The 16,515-nt window shown below is 35.2% G+C and overlaps 1 protein-coding gene across 1 annotated transcript in view; it reads left to right on the top strand.

Moving 5' to 3' along the window:
* The window catches only part of AP1AR (adaptor related protein complex 1 associated regulatory protein), a 69,786-nt gene extending 55,535 nt beyond the window's left edge, over positions 1 to 14,251 (top strand). The window contains exons 4-10 of the mRNA XM_007940744.2: positions 121 to 146; positions 5,662 to 5,758; positions 7,299 to 7,397; positions 9,289 to 9,347; positions 10,232 to 10,305; positions 11,060 to 11,188; positions 13,986 to 14,251. Coding sequence (XP_007938935.1) covers positions 121 to 146; positions 5,662 to 5,758; positions 7,299 to 7,397; positions 9,289 to 9,347; positions 10,232 to 10,305; positions 11,060 to 11,188; positions 13,986 to 14,251 — 750 coding nt within the window. The remainder of the gene's footprint in view (positions 1 to 120; positions 147 to 5,661; positions 5,759 to 7,298; positions 7,398 to 9,288; positions 9,348 to 10,231; positions 10,306 to 11,059; positions 11,189 to 13,985) is intronic.
* Positions 14,252 to 16,515: the final 2,264 nt, after the last annotated feature.

Below are 16,515 nucleotides of genomic sequence, written 5' to 3'. Positions count from 1 at the left end.
TTTTACAGTGATAAAAATAGATAAGTAGAAAATATTTTTGATTACATGAAAATTATATTAGTTTGCCTTAAGTAGATTTCAGCTAAGTGAAATTTCTTTAATGGTTTAATTTTTGTACAGGGAGAAAGCCCAGGAAGCAGTCACAGGTAAGGCTTTTTTCAAAAATTAAAAAACTCTTTTTCTATGTGAACTATAAGAAGTTCTTTAAAAGTCCTAAGGAGCTCTGGTGGTGTAGTGGTTAAGGCATTTGGCTGCTATCCAAAAGGTTTGTGGTTCAAACCCACCAGCTGCTCCATGGAGGAAAGAAAGATGATACAGTTGGCTTCCATAAAGATTTACAGCCTTGGAAACCCAGTGAGTATCCCTATAAGTTGGAACCAACTCAGTGGCAGTGAGGTTTAGGACTTCTGGGTTCTCATTTGCTTGCTTTGATGCATTGAACAGGTTACATTTCCGAACTTCATTTATTTACTCTTTGTGTAAAAATAGAGGTAAATAATAAATATTTCAAAGGATTATTTTGAGCGTTAAAGAATTTAATATCCCTGAGTGCCTGTGTGCTTCCCTATTAAACCTAAGTTGTTCTGCAATTTTTCATTTTAAAAAAAACCTAATATCAGGGCATGGCTACAGTCCCACCTGCTCCAGTCTCTGCCTTCTTCAGTCTGCAACAACTGCTACTCCACTAGGTCCAAGAGACGGCTACCACAGAAGGTATGGGGACAAACCAAAGGGTAGCAAGTGTGTGAAGGAGGACCTGGGCACATGTCGGACTGTGTGTTTCAGCTTCCAGACCTGCTGACTCTTCATCAGAATCACCTGGAGGTCAAGGTGTGGGTTGTTGTTGTTGTTGTTATATGCCGTCGAGTCGGACCCGACCCATAGCGACCCCTCCTTGCTCTGGTAGCATAGTGCCTAAGCACTTGACTGCTAACCAGAAGGCTGATGATTCAAACCCACCAGCCACTCCTCGGAAGGAAGGTTGGGCAATCCTACTTCCGTAGTGATACTGCCTCGGAAACCCAAGGAGGGGTTGCTATGAGTTGGGGCTGATTGATGGCAAATAACAACAACAACAAGGTGTGGGTATCAACCTTAAAAGTAGATGTGGTTGCTCTCCACCCACCCTCCACAAGTTTAAAGTTTCCCAGGAAAGAAAAACTCATTGGCAGTGTTCAAAGGAAAAAAGCTGTAAAACTTTGAAATACTTGGTTTTTTTAATGTAAAAGGTCAATGTTAGATGCCAGATCAAGATTCAGAGGAACGAAAGGAGATTGATACCATCGTGTTGAAACCAAGATGAAAACAACAAAGGATTTTCTCTGGTCATTAATATAGAGAATAAAAATAGGAAGCATACTGTTTGCTGTATCTGTTCAGTTCAGCTGTTTTTTCCCTCCATGGAAAACTAAAGAAGATGGTTGAGTTCTGTTTGTGAATAAGAATAAATAAAAGATTTTCTTGCTCTAAGTTAGTTTTGGAAGAAAAAGTTTAATTTAAAAATTTATCATGGGCACATAATGTGTCTTGAGAATTATTAGAACATTTTTAGAAAACAGAAAGAATGGAAAGATTGTTATTTTCAAACTTGGTTCTTCAATCAAATGACACAATTTGTACATCATTTGTGAATATTTGGAGGATCACTGATGTGACTAATGAAATCAGTAACAGGATCCTGGAGAGAAAATGTCTATCAGAAAAGTTTAGGCTAAATCTTTCTTTTCTTTTACGCAGTTTGTCCTCCTGGCTTTAAGATAAAATAAATTGTGTTTGACTCCTTGGAGAAGAAATACCTCATTTTCACTGAATTGCTGAAGTATATAACCTCAAAAATTTAATATTATACAGTAGGCATAGCTGGTTGCAGAGCCCAGATTACATCATCAGGGATCTCTGCCTCTATCTCGTGATAGTTTGTTGTTGTTGTTGTTGTTTCCTGGCTTCATTTTCAGGCTGGTCCCTTCCGCATGATAGGAAAGATGGCCAGTGTCAGCTGTAAGCTAACATCCTTAAGATCAGTGATCCAAAAGGAAGAGAGAGAACTTCTTCTTCTAGGATCCATGTATCACATCTTACAAAGGACTGTGGTCATTCTTGGATCGCCAGCCCTTTCATTGGACCAGTCCCTGTGGAGAAAAGATGAGGCCCACGATAAGCCAGGTCTCGGTCATATGCCTTTCCCATTGCACTGTAATTGTTAACTTTCATCTAAATCACATTGAATGAGCGATTGGCCTCTCCAAAAAGAAAAAGGGATTCATAGGAAGCAGAAAGAATAGATGTTCACTTTGGAACACTGAAGTGAAAAACACAAATGCTTGAAAAATTTAGAATCACAATAACCACTTTTATTCTGATCTCTTAATATAGTAGAGGACCAAATATGCAACTAAATTTCACATTTTATTTTTAGCATTGAAGAATAATGAAAAACTCTAGCTTCTATGTATTTCCACAGTTCATTAAAGCACTCAAGGTATTTTGTAGCTCTCTTGCTTTAATGGTTCACTGAAAGTGAGAATTCCACAGCAACACTGGTCATGTTGCAGATGTCACTGAGGTCTATTGTGTGTACTGCTTTTCACTGGTAAAGGGAAAAAGATGGATTTTTTTCAGTAATTGTTGTACACCTATTTGAGCAGTACACTTTTTTTTTTAAAGTAACTTTGATAAGAATCTCTCTTTTAAAAAAAATGATAAATTCCCCTTAAGTTTTTTAATGTTATCTTCTTTTTCCTGCCTTATAAACGTTCTGAAACTTGTTTTACTAATAAAACATCTTTCAGTAGTAACTAGAACTTTGATAGCATAATTTTTTAAAAAACAGCCTCTTTATACTGTTAATAATACTTTCATATAATGTTCCATATTTTGAATGCCATGTAGAGAAGTGGATCATGTAGAGAAGGCAGTAGTCTGAGGATTGAATAGGCAAGCACTGAAAAGAGTCAAAAGATGACCAAGCAGTACTGGGCAAAAGAAAAACCTAGAAAGTATAAGAATCAATCATTGATTGAATTGTGTCTCCTCCAAAATATGTGTAAATTTGACAAGACCATGATTCCCAATAGTGTATGGTTGTCCTCCATTTTGTGATATGTGTTGTAAAACCTAACCTCTATATGTTGATGAAGAGCTCTGGTAGCATAGTGCCTAAGGCACTTGACTGCTAAACAGAAGCCTGGCGGTTCAAACCCACCAGCCACTCCTTGGAAGGAAGGTTGGGCAATCCTACTTCCATAGTGATACTGCCTCGGAAACGCAAGGAGGGGTTGCTATGAGTCAGGGCCCACTCAAGGCAAATAACAACAACAACAAATATGTTAATGAAGTAGGTTTAGGGTGGATTGTAACCTGAGTCACAGCCTTACAAGAGGGCATGACTGAAGTCCCACACTCGCTCAGGTCACCATCCTTACTCAAGTATTGAAGTCACTATCTCACCCAGTCACTACCCATATTCAACTCTCAGCCTTTCTTGAATCACATCTGTCTTACAAGAGGTGAAAGGAGAGAGACGGGAGCAGAGAGGAGGGACCTGACTACCACTAAAAAATAAGAGCCAGGAACAGAGCTCGTCCTTTGTTCCTGAGGTCCTTGCACTGAGAACCTCCTAGACCCAGGGGAAGATTGATGCCAAGACACATAGAGCTCTCCAGAGAATGCAGGCCCACTAATGTTGAAAGTAGACAGAGACCTTTATCCAGAGCTGACAAATAGAGAAAGCCTTCCCCTAGAGCTGGCGCCCTGAATTCAGGGCCTAAACTCACCTCCTGAACTGTGAGAGAACGAATTTCTGTGTGTTAAATCTACCGACTTGTAGTGTTTCTGTTCTAGCAGCACCAGATAACTAAGACAGAATTTGGTACTGGAAGAGTGTGGTGCTGCTCTAATAGATACCTGAAATGTGGAAGCAGTCTGGAATTGGGTAATGGGTAGAGATTGAAAGAGTTTTAAGGTGCCTACTGGTGGAAGCCTAGATTGCCTTGGAGAGACTGTTGATAGAAGTATGTTGTTAGAATTATGGATGTCAAAGGCAATTCTGCTGAGGGCTCAGAAGGAAGTGAGGAGAGCTATATACGGAGATTTTCTCTGTCATCTTAGAGAATACATATGTGATTGGACAATGGAGGAAAGACAGTACTTTTTATGCAGTGGCAAAGAACTTGTTTGGATCAAGTTCATACATTTGGTGGAAGTTAGAACTTATGAGTAATGAATTTGGATATCTGGCTGAGGAGATTTCTAATCAGGAACTTAAGAGGCCACACGGTTTCTCCTTGCCACTTACAGTAAAATGCAAGAGGAAATGAACTATGCAAATGGAAATAAAAAGATTTGGAAAATGTTGCTATACAAACTAAGGACATGTCTTAGAATTTTTACCAAGGATACAGTTACACAAACTTTTGTTAAAGAGATTAAGCCTGTGACTGATAGATCCAACCAACTACCACAGCAGAGAGCACATCAGCTTAAACTGAAGGAGACAAAGAACAAAAGGAGAGAATGCTGACTGCTTTTTGGAATTGTGCAGCAGGAAACAGGCCAAAGGAGCTAGTCACTCGATTTGGTATATTGCCCTTCCCTTCACCCAAATCAGTACTTGTCTCTTACCTGTCTAGCAGTGTTCCCTCCCCTCCCACCCCTGGTAACCAACAAAGAAAGTTTCCTTCCATGTGTAAACCTTTCCTTGACATTTTACAATAGTGAACTAATAAAATATTTGTCCTTCTGTGATTGACTTATTTCACTGAGCATAATTGAAGGAGGATATTCTTAAGTAAGAGGGAATATGGCAAGAAATTGAAGGCGTACATAGTTGAGGCTCCCCATTTTTCAAAGTGATGTGAAATTTTCTTATAAGAGAGTTGAATAAGGAACTTGAGTGTGTGAAGATTTTGAAGTAATTAGTGTGGGATGAGAGGGAGTCAACTACATATAAGGAAAAGCACTGTTGCTTAGGGCTAAGGGCCAAATTAATGGTGGCTTTATTTATTCTAACATACATCATTAAAAATGGCTAATCATTGACAAGGTCAAAGGTTAAGGTATGAGTGAAGTGGGTGAATGCTGCGTAATGAAGGAGTACAGGAAAATTGATTATGTTGATGAGAAAATAGTTCAGATCTACTTCACATGGTTTAAGTGAAGTGAATCCAGGAGATGATCAGAGTAGATAGGGAGAAAAAGAGAATGGTCACAGGCCTAGAGAGCCAGAGCCATTGATCAGGAAGAACAGGAGGGTACTGGGAATAAGACTATAAAAACCCTAGAATAGTATGAGAACTGAGGTCCGGGTGTGGAGTTCTGAAGTGTGTGCTTTCGATGAGCATACTGGGTGATGATAAAGTCCATGATGATAAGGTATGTGCCCGTAGGTTAGGTGGCTGAAAGAGAAAGATGGAAGGTAAATAGAATTCACATTTCTTAAAACAATACTCTGATAATATATCATCTTATTCAATTTATATATCAGAATATAGCATGTGTTAGAATATATGCTTTGTACTCTAACAATTGAAATCATAGTGTCAAATTACTTTAATACATTTTGACAGCAAAATTTCAGAATTTCACTGGCTTTTTATGAGTGTTTTATTTGGACTCAGACTTTTTTTTCCCCCTTTTTTCTGTCCTCTCCCTTTTTCTCTCTAGGCCTCTTACTGAGGAAGAAATTGTTGACTTAAGAGAAAGACATTATGATTCTATTGCTGAAAAGCAAAAAGATATTGATATGAAAATTCAAAAAGAGGTAAATAGTTTTTTATATTGCTTAAGTACAGTTATTTTAAAGCCTCTCTTTAAGGGAGCATTGTATTAAATCATACATTGTGTGTGAGGAGTCAGTCGACCTATATTTAGATATATACAGATCAAAAACTATTTAAAATTAGTAAATTTCACTTAGACTTTGTTTCACTTTGACTTAATTTATCAGAGATCACATGCTGCCAAAAAAATGAGGATGATACAGTTTTTAAAAGGTAATTTCTTAATTCATCAGTAGGGGCTCTGGCAAGAACATGCATCTTTGTGTTAAAAACCAAAATCACTGTTTCACAATACAGTTGTGTTTTTTAATGTCTTTATTAGTCTTAGATTTATTCTCAGTAAGTGAGCCAAATACTTTTAATAAGTGTTATGTTTTATTTTAATGTTTTTACACAAATGACCTGTGATTATAGATTCTCAATTCACTAAATTAAACTGAATTAGTATATTTTTACACACATAATGCTCACGTTACACAGTTGTTGCCATCTGCGTCCTTCCCTAAAGGTATTTTTGTAAGCATACTATGCTAATTTCTTTACATGTTGCACAGGTTATTTGTGTAAAAAAATAAAATAGTCATGCTCCATGCTTCATTTAAATATAATGATTTCAAAAACATTAACTGATATGGGCAATCCTACTTCCATAGTGATACTGCCTCGGAAACCCAAGGAGGGGTCGCTATGAGTCGAGGCTGACTCGACGGCATACAACAACAACAACAACAAGTAGTAGTCTAAAGAAAAATTTGTGTTTAAATTTAATTTTCACATTAGATTTGACATACAATAGATTATCTAAAGTAGTTTACATATTACCAATGGCAAGAACTTAAATTTGAAGGTAATTTTTCTGTAACTCATTAGTAGTAAAATTAAGAAGACCTGCATCAATTGCCGTGAGCTCTGGTGGTGTAGTGCCAAAAGCATTTGACTGCTAACCAGAAGGCTGGCAGTTCAAACCTACCAGCCACTCCCTGGAAGGAAGGTTGGGCAATACCCCCCCCCCGTAGGGTGCCGCCTTGGAAACCCAAGGAGGGTTGCTATGATTTGGATCTGACTCCACGCAATGGTTGCATTGACTTTTGCGTTGCATCAATTGCCAATTAGCAAGACATGCATTTTATATGATTGGCCTTAGTTTTGGGGACCATGGACGAACAAGAGCCAACGCCATAAAACTAGTCAGGATATGTATTGGGATGATTATTGATATTGAAAAGCATTACATATTCTAAAGAAAGAAACAAGTCTGTATTTATACAACTTGAATGCAACTACTTCATAATTCAACTTCTAAAGAATTCCTTAATGTGTTTGCTGTTTGATTTACTTTGTAAAGAAGAACTTGAAGCATAGGCAGTCACTAAAATTTCACTTCTATTGTTCTTTGTAGAAATCAGTTCTTTTTTTTTTCTTTACTAATTTATTTTACTTTTTAAATAGACATATTTTGTTTCTAGAGCAGTTAGACAGGTTCTGCTTTTTGTTAATCCTTATTGTTTTGTTCATGTACAGTTAGCCTTACAAGAAGAGAAGTTAAGACTAGAAGAAGAAGCTTTATACGCTGCACAGCGTGAAGCAGCCAGGGCAGCAAAGCAGCGAAAGCTCTTGGAGGTGAGGGGAAAAGACCCCAACGTATAGTAGGGCTGCTTTTCTCCTTATTGTTTCTCACAAATCTTAGTTGCAACTTTTTTTTTTCTTAGAAACAAGGGCCTCTTGTTTAACATTGAACTTACATGTTTAACGTTAACTTACATGCTTGATAATGAATGATGTTTAACTTTAGCAGAAGCTAATTACCCTAAAGATGAATTTTAGCTTTCTAAAATTCAGTGTTCTTTTGGAGAAATAAATACACTTTAGAGAGAAAATATTGAGAAACTAGTCCTTAAATATAATTCACAAAGCATTTTTTTCATGAGTTTTTTTTTTTCTTTAATCCTTAAACTACTAGAATTCCTTATGCTTTGTTTGATTGGATAAGCTGGGCAATTTTGCCCCATAGGAATATTATTTATCTCTCATCTTTATTGTTGTGTCATTGGGAGTTTGAGTCTTAAGAGGTCTTTGGCATATTATCAGGGAATGCAGGAGATTTGCCTTACTTATCATGCCACATACTAATAAGGTATTACCATATATCACACAGTTATAAATAGCAGACATTTATGGAGTCCTAAGTGTCAGGACTGTTTTAATTAGTGTGCATGTTTTACCTTGTTTATTCTTCACAACAGTCCTAGGAGATAGGTTATCTTTTTAATCCTCACTTTACAGATGAGGAAACTGACCAATGGAGATGTTAAGTGACTTGCTTGAGATCCTACAGCTAATAAATGGCAGGCACAGAGTTCAGACCCAGCAGCTGACTCCACTGCTTAGCCAATACTGTCTAGTTAATATCTTCCTCCACATTTTGTCTATGTGGTCTCACTTCTATAATGTTAATGGCTGTAATACAAAGATTATGTCACATAATCATTATTGTAACTTACAGAAGCTAAAAAATTGTGTCCATGTGATTTTTATGTAAACTGTGTCCTTTTTCTATCTTGCTCTCTCTCTCTCAGGGCAAGGCGCTTCAGCAGATGTATTAAATTATATGGAAGATACCTTTTTATTTATTTTTTAGTACGTTCTAAATAGTAAAAAAAAAATGTTTAAAATTAACTCTCACCTTCAGTGAAGAATAAAAATATTTTTTTCTGGTTATTATATGAGCCATTCTTTTTACTGTAGTAAATGTATCAATTGCCCTCTTTTAAAAACTAAAAGCCATTCCATAAGCAGCACCCATTTGGATGATTTCCAGAGTTCCCTGAGTTTCTTCCTTTCCTCACTGAATATTTGATATAGGAATACATAACCCTCTAAACAACATAAACTGATACAGACACACACGAGTTGATTTGATTTTCACAGTAACCCTATGAGTTTGCTAGGGCAGTATTATAGCCACTTATAATTTACAGCTGAAGAAACAGAAGGGAAAGGACATACCAAGGACACACAGCTAGTAACTGACCAAGCCACAACTCTGACAGGTTTTCTAAATCCTTTGCTTTTACTATTTCTGAACCAACTAAGCCAGTTCTTCAAAATCTTGTTTTTGTTGCTACTTATTTCACCCAGGATAGAATGTTTTAACTATTCCTTTTCTGCCCTCTACCCTCATCCTTTTCATTATTACAAAGTTCTTGGGTATATTGAGAATGTTGAGGACACCAATGCATATCTGTGTAAGATTTATTTTTTTAATAAACTTAAGAGTTTTCTGAAAAATTATGATTTATACACTCATAAAAGGAGAGAAATTCTACCCATAAATAAGAGAATATGGAAGTATGAACAGTGATGACTTACAAGAAAAAAAAAGACTTCGAAAGAATAACTTCTAAGTTTTTATTTTTAGAGACAAAATAAAGTGCTTTTTGACATTGCATGAGTGGTTTTAGAAAATAGAGTTTTACAAAGACTGATTTTGTATTGTATTTTGTTTCCAAAGCAAGAAAGGCAGAGGGTTGTACAGCGATATCATCTTTCCAATAGTGGAGACTATCAAAGGTAAATTGTAAACCATATTTCTTTTTCCCTTTGTCATGGAAAATTTTATTTCAAAAGAGAACACTGGTCATCTTTGGGTGTTTATGTATATACTTACTTGTATTCCCTAAAATTACCGCTTCTAAGGTCATTGGAGTATAACAGCATCGAGAGTGTTTGCTTTCTTAAAGTTAGAAAGTTATCATCATTTAAATTGACTTTACTGCATTTTTTGAAGAATGGGCACATCTTCCATATAGAAAATAATGCAGTAACACATTGAATACCTTAGGCTAATTAGTTGCTTGTCTTTTTCTTAGCCCCTCTGTTTTCTTATAGTAAAGTTAATGTCAGATCCATTTTTGAAAAGACATTTCAGTGTCACATTTCCACAAGTATCTCCTGCTTAATCAAATAAGCTTTTTTTGTGTTTCATTATAAGAAGCTCGATGGCGTACTGCCTAAGGCATTTGACTGCTAGCTAGATGGTTGGTGGTTTAAACCCACTAGCCACTCTACAGAAGGAAGACTGGGCAGTCTGCTTCCATAAAGATTTATCACCTTGGAAGCCTAAAGGGGGTCACTATGAGTCGGAATCAACTTGATGGCATGGGTTTAGTTTAGGGTTTTATGCTCCATTATTTAAAATTAAGAAGTTGGGCTTACAACTGAGCTTTGGAGATATGAGGATTAACTAAAATTTTTTATTTTTGTTTTCATGCTAGCATTAAGAAAATTAAGACCTATTTTCATTAGGTGATTCTAATTGTACATTAATTATGAATTTGGGTGAGATAGCCCTTCAAACCAAATGTAATTATTAATATAAGCATGTATAAATGTTATTTATGTTGTTATGTTGTATTTTTGAATATACATTAAAAATCATTTCACTTTCATTATAGTACAGGACCAGAAGATGACTTTGAATCCTGTTTGAGAAATATGAAGTCACAATATGAAGTTTTTCGAAGCAGTAGTAAGTCTTTTAAAATATTCTTTGTACATTTTTAAGTTTCTTTTCTGCCATGTTAAACATAATTGGAGATCCTACCTCTGTTTCCTATAAAACTTCCTACCTTTGTGTTGCCCAGATAGGTCTATTAACTATTCCTTAATTATGGAGTATCATCTTTCCCTTTTAAAAAGGAGTTGAAGCAAAGAAAAAATCTCGGGCTGTTTTCTGTAGATCCTTATAAGGAATCAAGCACTCCCTTTTCTATTTTTAGGAAGGAGGATAGGGAGGAAGTAGGATACAACTGTAATCTTTATTACTTAATAACTTTAATTGATGCAAATTGGTTTGTAAAACTGTTTCTTTCTCCATGTTTCAAAAATCAAAACTCATGTCCTTCCCAGTAGTGGAAGCATAGGAGTAGTATTTCTGCTTAAATATAGTCCCCTTTCCATTTGTCTTTAATTTTTTTTAACTTTTTCAATCACTTTTACAATTGTCTGTTAAAAATAGAATGAAGAGTTCATTATATTTGAAAAACTTTTAATTCATTTAAATTTACATGTTTACTGTGCTTGGATAACAAAAAGAAAACAAACCAACCCTTACGCTGTTCCTGATAGAAACTTATCAATATAATAATTTCAGTGATAATGGTTTCTTATGAAATTAAAAGGAATAATAATACTTGGAAAAAGACACTTGTTACAAAATAAATGGCTGTTGTGCTAAAAGAGTACAGGTGACAACATTGAATTGTATTTGGTGTATATTCTAGGACTCTCATCTGATGCCACAGTTTTGACACCAAATACTGAAAGCAGTTGTGATTTAATGACCAAAACTAAGTCAACGAGTGGAAACGATGACAGCACCTCCTTAGATCTAGAATGGGAAGATGAAGAAGGTACTTTATAATCTACAATTTACCTAAAAAGCTTAAATTTAATCTGTGTTAAATTTATATAATTCTTCTTCCTTGGTATTTTACTTAATTTGAACTGAAATGAACACAAAGCCTTGAAAACCAGTATAAAAAATTGTTAGGCTCTTATTGTATTAATGATTATCATTTATTGATGAATTGTTTAGAAAGTTGCTTAATGTTTACTGTTTCTTGAGATTTAGAGAAAAAATGTCAGCTTCTTGTTTTGAGAATTTTGTAATCCCACCCATAATACTCTGTATGAAGATTTACTGCCCCCTTGTGGGCAATCAAAAGCCAAATGTTAATTAACTTTTGGTTCATTATAAATTAGCAGCTGTTAGTTTTTTTGGTAGAACAAAAGCTAAAACACAAACATGAGTTTGAATTTTAGCTTTATGTCTTTCTAGCTATAGTACTTTCGATAGATTATATATTCTCTCTAACCTTTAATTCATTCCTTGATCTCTATAAACTGGGTAAGCCTACTTTCAAGGATGATTGGGGTCCTTTGGTGATGCAAATGGTTAATAGGTTCATTGCTAACCAAAATGTTTGTGGTTGGGTCCACCCGGAGGCACCTCAAAAGAAAGGCCTGATGATTTACTTCCTAAAATCAGCCCTTGAAAACTCTGTGGAGCACAGTTCTGCTTTGAGACACATGAGGTTGCCCTGAGTTGGAATTGATTCAGTGGCAACTAGTTTGAGTTTCAATGAATGAATACTTACTGTTACATATTCGGGACCTAAAAATGTCTACCATATAATAGGTACTCAAACATTTGAGCAAATGAATGAATGAAAGGTGTGAGGATTTAGATAAACATACAAAATACCTAGTAGAGTGTGGCACGTAGAGAGTACTCAAAATTCAACCGAAATGTTGACTTTGTTTTTAAAAAAGCTATTTCACTAAGCCCCAAGTTTTCATTTTCATTTTAACATAAATAATCCAACAAGGAAGCACCAATAATAGAATATAGAACTTCGAGAAAAATAATAAGTATTAAATATTTCATAGAATTTTGAGATGGAAAGGACCTTAGATATCCTTTAAGTCAAGCCATTTGTTTTATTGATAGAGAAACATGAATATTTTTAAAATTAAGAAAAAAGAAACAGATATGCTAGTAACTTGAATGACTTTATCAAAGTCATTACCTTTTGCAAGTGGTCTTCTCAACTTTGTTCCTTAATCCTGTACTTAATATTACTGCCTATTTGGATCCCAATCATCAGACTTTAAATTTATTTTTATTTTAGTACCTTGTTTAATTTGATCTGTAGTATTTCTGGTTTTTTACATTCCTGATTCTGTCATCCACATTGTGTGATAACCAGATTTGCAGATAACTTGACTTTCTAGGTCATTATTCAAGTAATTAACAGAATTTTTAAGCTAGTCTAGGTAGACTCTGGTAGCATAGTGCCTAAGGCACTTGACTGCTAACCAGAAGACTGGTGGTTCAAACCCACCAGCCACTCCTCAGAAGGAAGGTTGGGCAATCTACTTCCATAGTGATGCTGCCTCGGAAACCCAAGGTGGGGTCGCTATGAGTTGGGTCCAACTCAACAGCACATAGCAACAACAACAGTTTAGGTAGAAGATAATAATTTGCTTTGCTGGGTCAAGTCTTAGTAAATTTTTCCGGAGTGAAAAACAACAGTTATGACACAGATTTAAATATTCTTTTATTATTGTAGGATCTGACCCTTTTTTAAGGTCAGAAAACATAATTATTTGATATATTCAAGGGTGTGCTTTTATACTTGCTTTGCTAATCCTAGATTTCAGTTCTACTACCAGTATTCATTCCACATTTATTTATTCAAATTTTTTTTTTTTGCTTTTCCCTCTCTTCCTTCTGCCAATAAAATGACATTTTTTTTCCTTTCAAGATTTTTGACACTCTTGTTTTACCAAGCAAGTTTTTTTGTGCAGAATTAGAGCTAGAACAGTTTCCCGTAAAACGCCTCCACTCTGTTTTAGTGAAGCATCAGAATAGTATAAGAGCACAGACTTTGGAGCCAGGCTGAATGGATTCAAATGCTTGCTCCATAATTTTATATTTATGTGACCTTGAGCAGATTGCCTTATTCTACTGTAGAATGGGAATAAGGATAATACTTTACTTCATAGAGTTGTTGAGGATTGAATTAGTTAATCTATAGGAAGTGCTTGCCATAGTAACTGGAATCTAATAAATGCTGGAAAAGTATCATTGTAGTTAATATAATTCTCTGGGAAATTATCATCCAGGTAGGGAAAGACCTTGGTAGGTACACTGATTTGGCCATATAAAACTAATAGCAATTGAATCCTCTTCCCATTCTGTTTTGTTTTTGGCTCTTAATATTTATTTTTATATAAAATATGGTACAGGATTGAAACCCAAGCCAAATCCACTTCCATAGAGTTGATTCTGACTCATCACGACCCTTTAGGGCAGAGTAGCACTGCCTCATAGGACTTCCAAGGCTGTAAATCCTTATGGAAACAAACTGCCTCACCTTTCCCCTGAGGAGCAGCTGGTGGGTTCAAACCCCACTGAGCTTTTCATTAGCAGCAGAATGCTTTAACCACAGTGCCACTAGAGCTCCTAGTACAGGATTAGACTCTAACAATTTTCCTTAAGAAACCCTCCCTAGGACTGGCTCTTTAAGAAGATCCAGAAATGAAATCAAATAGTTAAATAAAAACTGTACCATTAACTTGGAAGTTTTTTACCATAGCTTTTTATCTTCATTGAGGTTTCTAAAAACTCTGTTCAAATTATAGGAATGAATAGAATGCTTCCAATGAGAGAACGTTCCAAAACAGAGGAAGACATTCTTCGAGCAGCACTTAGGTATAACAGCAAGAAGACTGGAAGTAATCCTACATCAGCCTCTGATGATTCCAATGGGCTGGAGTGGGAGAATGATTTTGTTAGTGCCGAAATGGATGATAACGGCAATTCCGAGTATTCTGGATTTGTAAATCCTGTATTAGAACTCTCTGATTCTGGCATAAAGCAGTCTGATGCAGATCAACTGAATCGATAGGGTAAAATCGTGGGACCTTATTCATTACTTACGACCAAATGTTAAAACTCAACGAGAATGTATAAATGGTTGTGCTGAGCCTTTTTGTAAGGGGGAAGTAAGAAACCATGTTGTAAATGCTTATTGGAAAGGAGTAGAAATGATAGGATATATCTGAATTGCTTCAGAATTAAGTGCAATTTCATCATCTGCCTTCTGCTTTTCAAGCTCTGTTTTATCACATTCCTGCCTACTATTACAGATTTTCGCTTTTAAAAATAGTTTCATTAATTTTACTTTGAATGTTTTAAACCTAAAATTAAACATAAGGCTTTTTTTTTTTTTTTTAATTTCTCAGCAGATGTGAAGGGAGCATGAGGGAGGATTGCTGATTCAGATTTAGAATAGCATTTCCTTTTCCAAATTTCAGTGACTTATTTGAATTTTCCTGTCTGATAGTAAGCACAATTAAGTTGAGTAGATGACCCTAAAGAACTGCTCAAGCATCATTTTATTTCTACACTTACTGTATATCCTAATAGCATAATGATGATTCAATCTGAAAAAAAAGGGTAATATAGAAATAGTCCTTCAGGGTTTAGGTGTTTAAAGTAGGTAATAATCAAAAAATAATATTTAAGAAAATACCTTAGATTTTTTTACTTCATTTTACATGCTACTATAAATGAATACAGGAGCTCTGGTGGCGTAGTGCCTAAGGCATTTGACTGCTAACCGGAAAGCTGACAGTTCAAGCCCACGAGCCACTCCTCAGAAGGAAGGTTGGGCAATCTACTTCCATAGTGATACCACCTCGGAAACCCAAGGAGGGGTCGCTATGAGTCAGATTCGACTCGATGGCAGTGAGTTTCGTTTGGGTTGCATAAATGAATATTGACTTCAATTGATATATTAAATTTCTGTTTTTTTTTTTTTTTAAATTCCACAGTTCCAATGAATGATCTCAGAAAGATTTTATACGGAACATATTCTCTGTGCATGATTTATTAGGAAAGTAAAATCTAAAGAGTGGTAATACGGGTATTTCAAACTAAATAAAATCCTTTCTGATAGGAAAGGATGCATTGATTTTTATTAAGCTTTCCTTTGTCTGTGTGTAATACAAGGTGCTTTAATGAGATGGAACTGAGTATATTGATATATATAACTGCATTTTGTGATATAAAATTACCTCTTCCTTTCCCTAAAGTTCATGTATCAAGTTAAAAGGCCAAGGACAAAAGACTCCCTAACACGATTCCTTTTCTTGATTTTGCTGAGGATTGAGTATGATGTTAGTAAGCTAACAGTTTTTGTTTTCATTTGTTTCATTTGGTTTTTGGTTTTTCCTAGTGTTTTATCCTTTTTCTGGCAACTGTGGCAGTGCATGTCCTCAACAATATAGGAAGGTCCAGATATAAATAGTAACGTAAAAGTTCTTGCTGTACTTAAAAAAGTAAAAAAAAATCATGTGGCCTAAATATGTGAATATAATACATTAGGTAATGCTAATATTTATGTCTCTCCTTACCTAATTTAAATTGTAGTTGTGTCATTGGAAATATTTTAAAGCTAATTTACATTCACATTGCCTGTGTTATGCTTTTTAAAGTTTGTATACACCAGATGTATATTTTTGGTTTGGCATAAGCTACTATTGTAATTTTTCTTGGCATTTTGTTCATAAAGAATTTTTTGAAGGAATGGTAACTTCTCAAGGATTGTGAATAAATACATTTTTACATTTAAAAATAATAAATTATTATTGATTTTACTCCATAAACATGTAAGTAGTCTTACTCCTGATACACAGTTAAATCTAATGTGAAGATTAAAAGGAGTGTATTTGTAAAGCAAAATGGAATTAACTTTTAAAATGTTTGATGTTTTACTTTGATGTTTGAAAATATTTTAACTACCAAGGAAAACTAGAGTATTAATTTTTTGTCCACATTTCATTTTATAAAAAATAAACTCAGAAATAACCCATTTATTTATTCAAAAAATATTGGAGAATCTACTGAGTCTATCAGGACATTAAGAACATAGCAGTTAAAAGATACACAAGGACCCTGCTCTTTCGCAGCTTACATTCTGGTGAGAGGGACAGATGATAACAAGTGAACATATAAATAGGAAAATCAGAGCTCTTATCTTTGGAAATATATAAGATGATAGGACAGAGGGTTATTAGGGGGTTAAGTGACTACTTTCGATAGGTCAGGGCCCTCTCTGAAGAGATGACGTTAGAGCTGAAGCCTATTTGCTGAGCAGGAACCAGCTAG

Source organism: Orycteropus afer, unplaced genomic scaffold (assembly GCF_000298275.1).
Source record: "Orycteropus afer afer isolate SDZICR_OR568_19922 unplaced genomic scaffold, OryAfe1.0 scaffold00071, whole genome shotgun sequence".
NCBI lineage: Eukaryota > Metazoa > Chordata > Mammalia > Tubulidentata > Orycteropodidae > Orycteropus > Orycteropus afer.
This window is presented reverse-complemented; position numbering and strand designations above follow the sequence as displayed.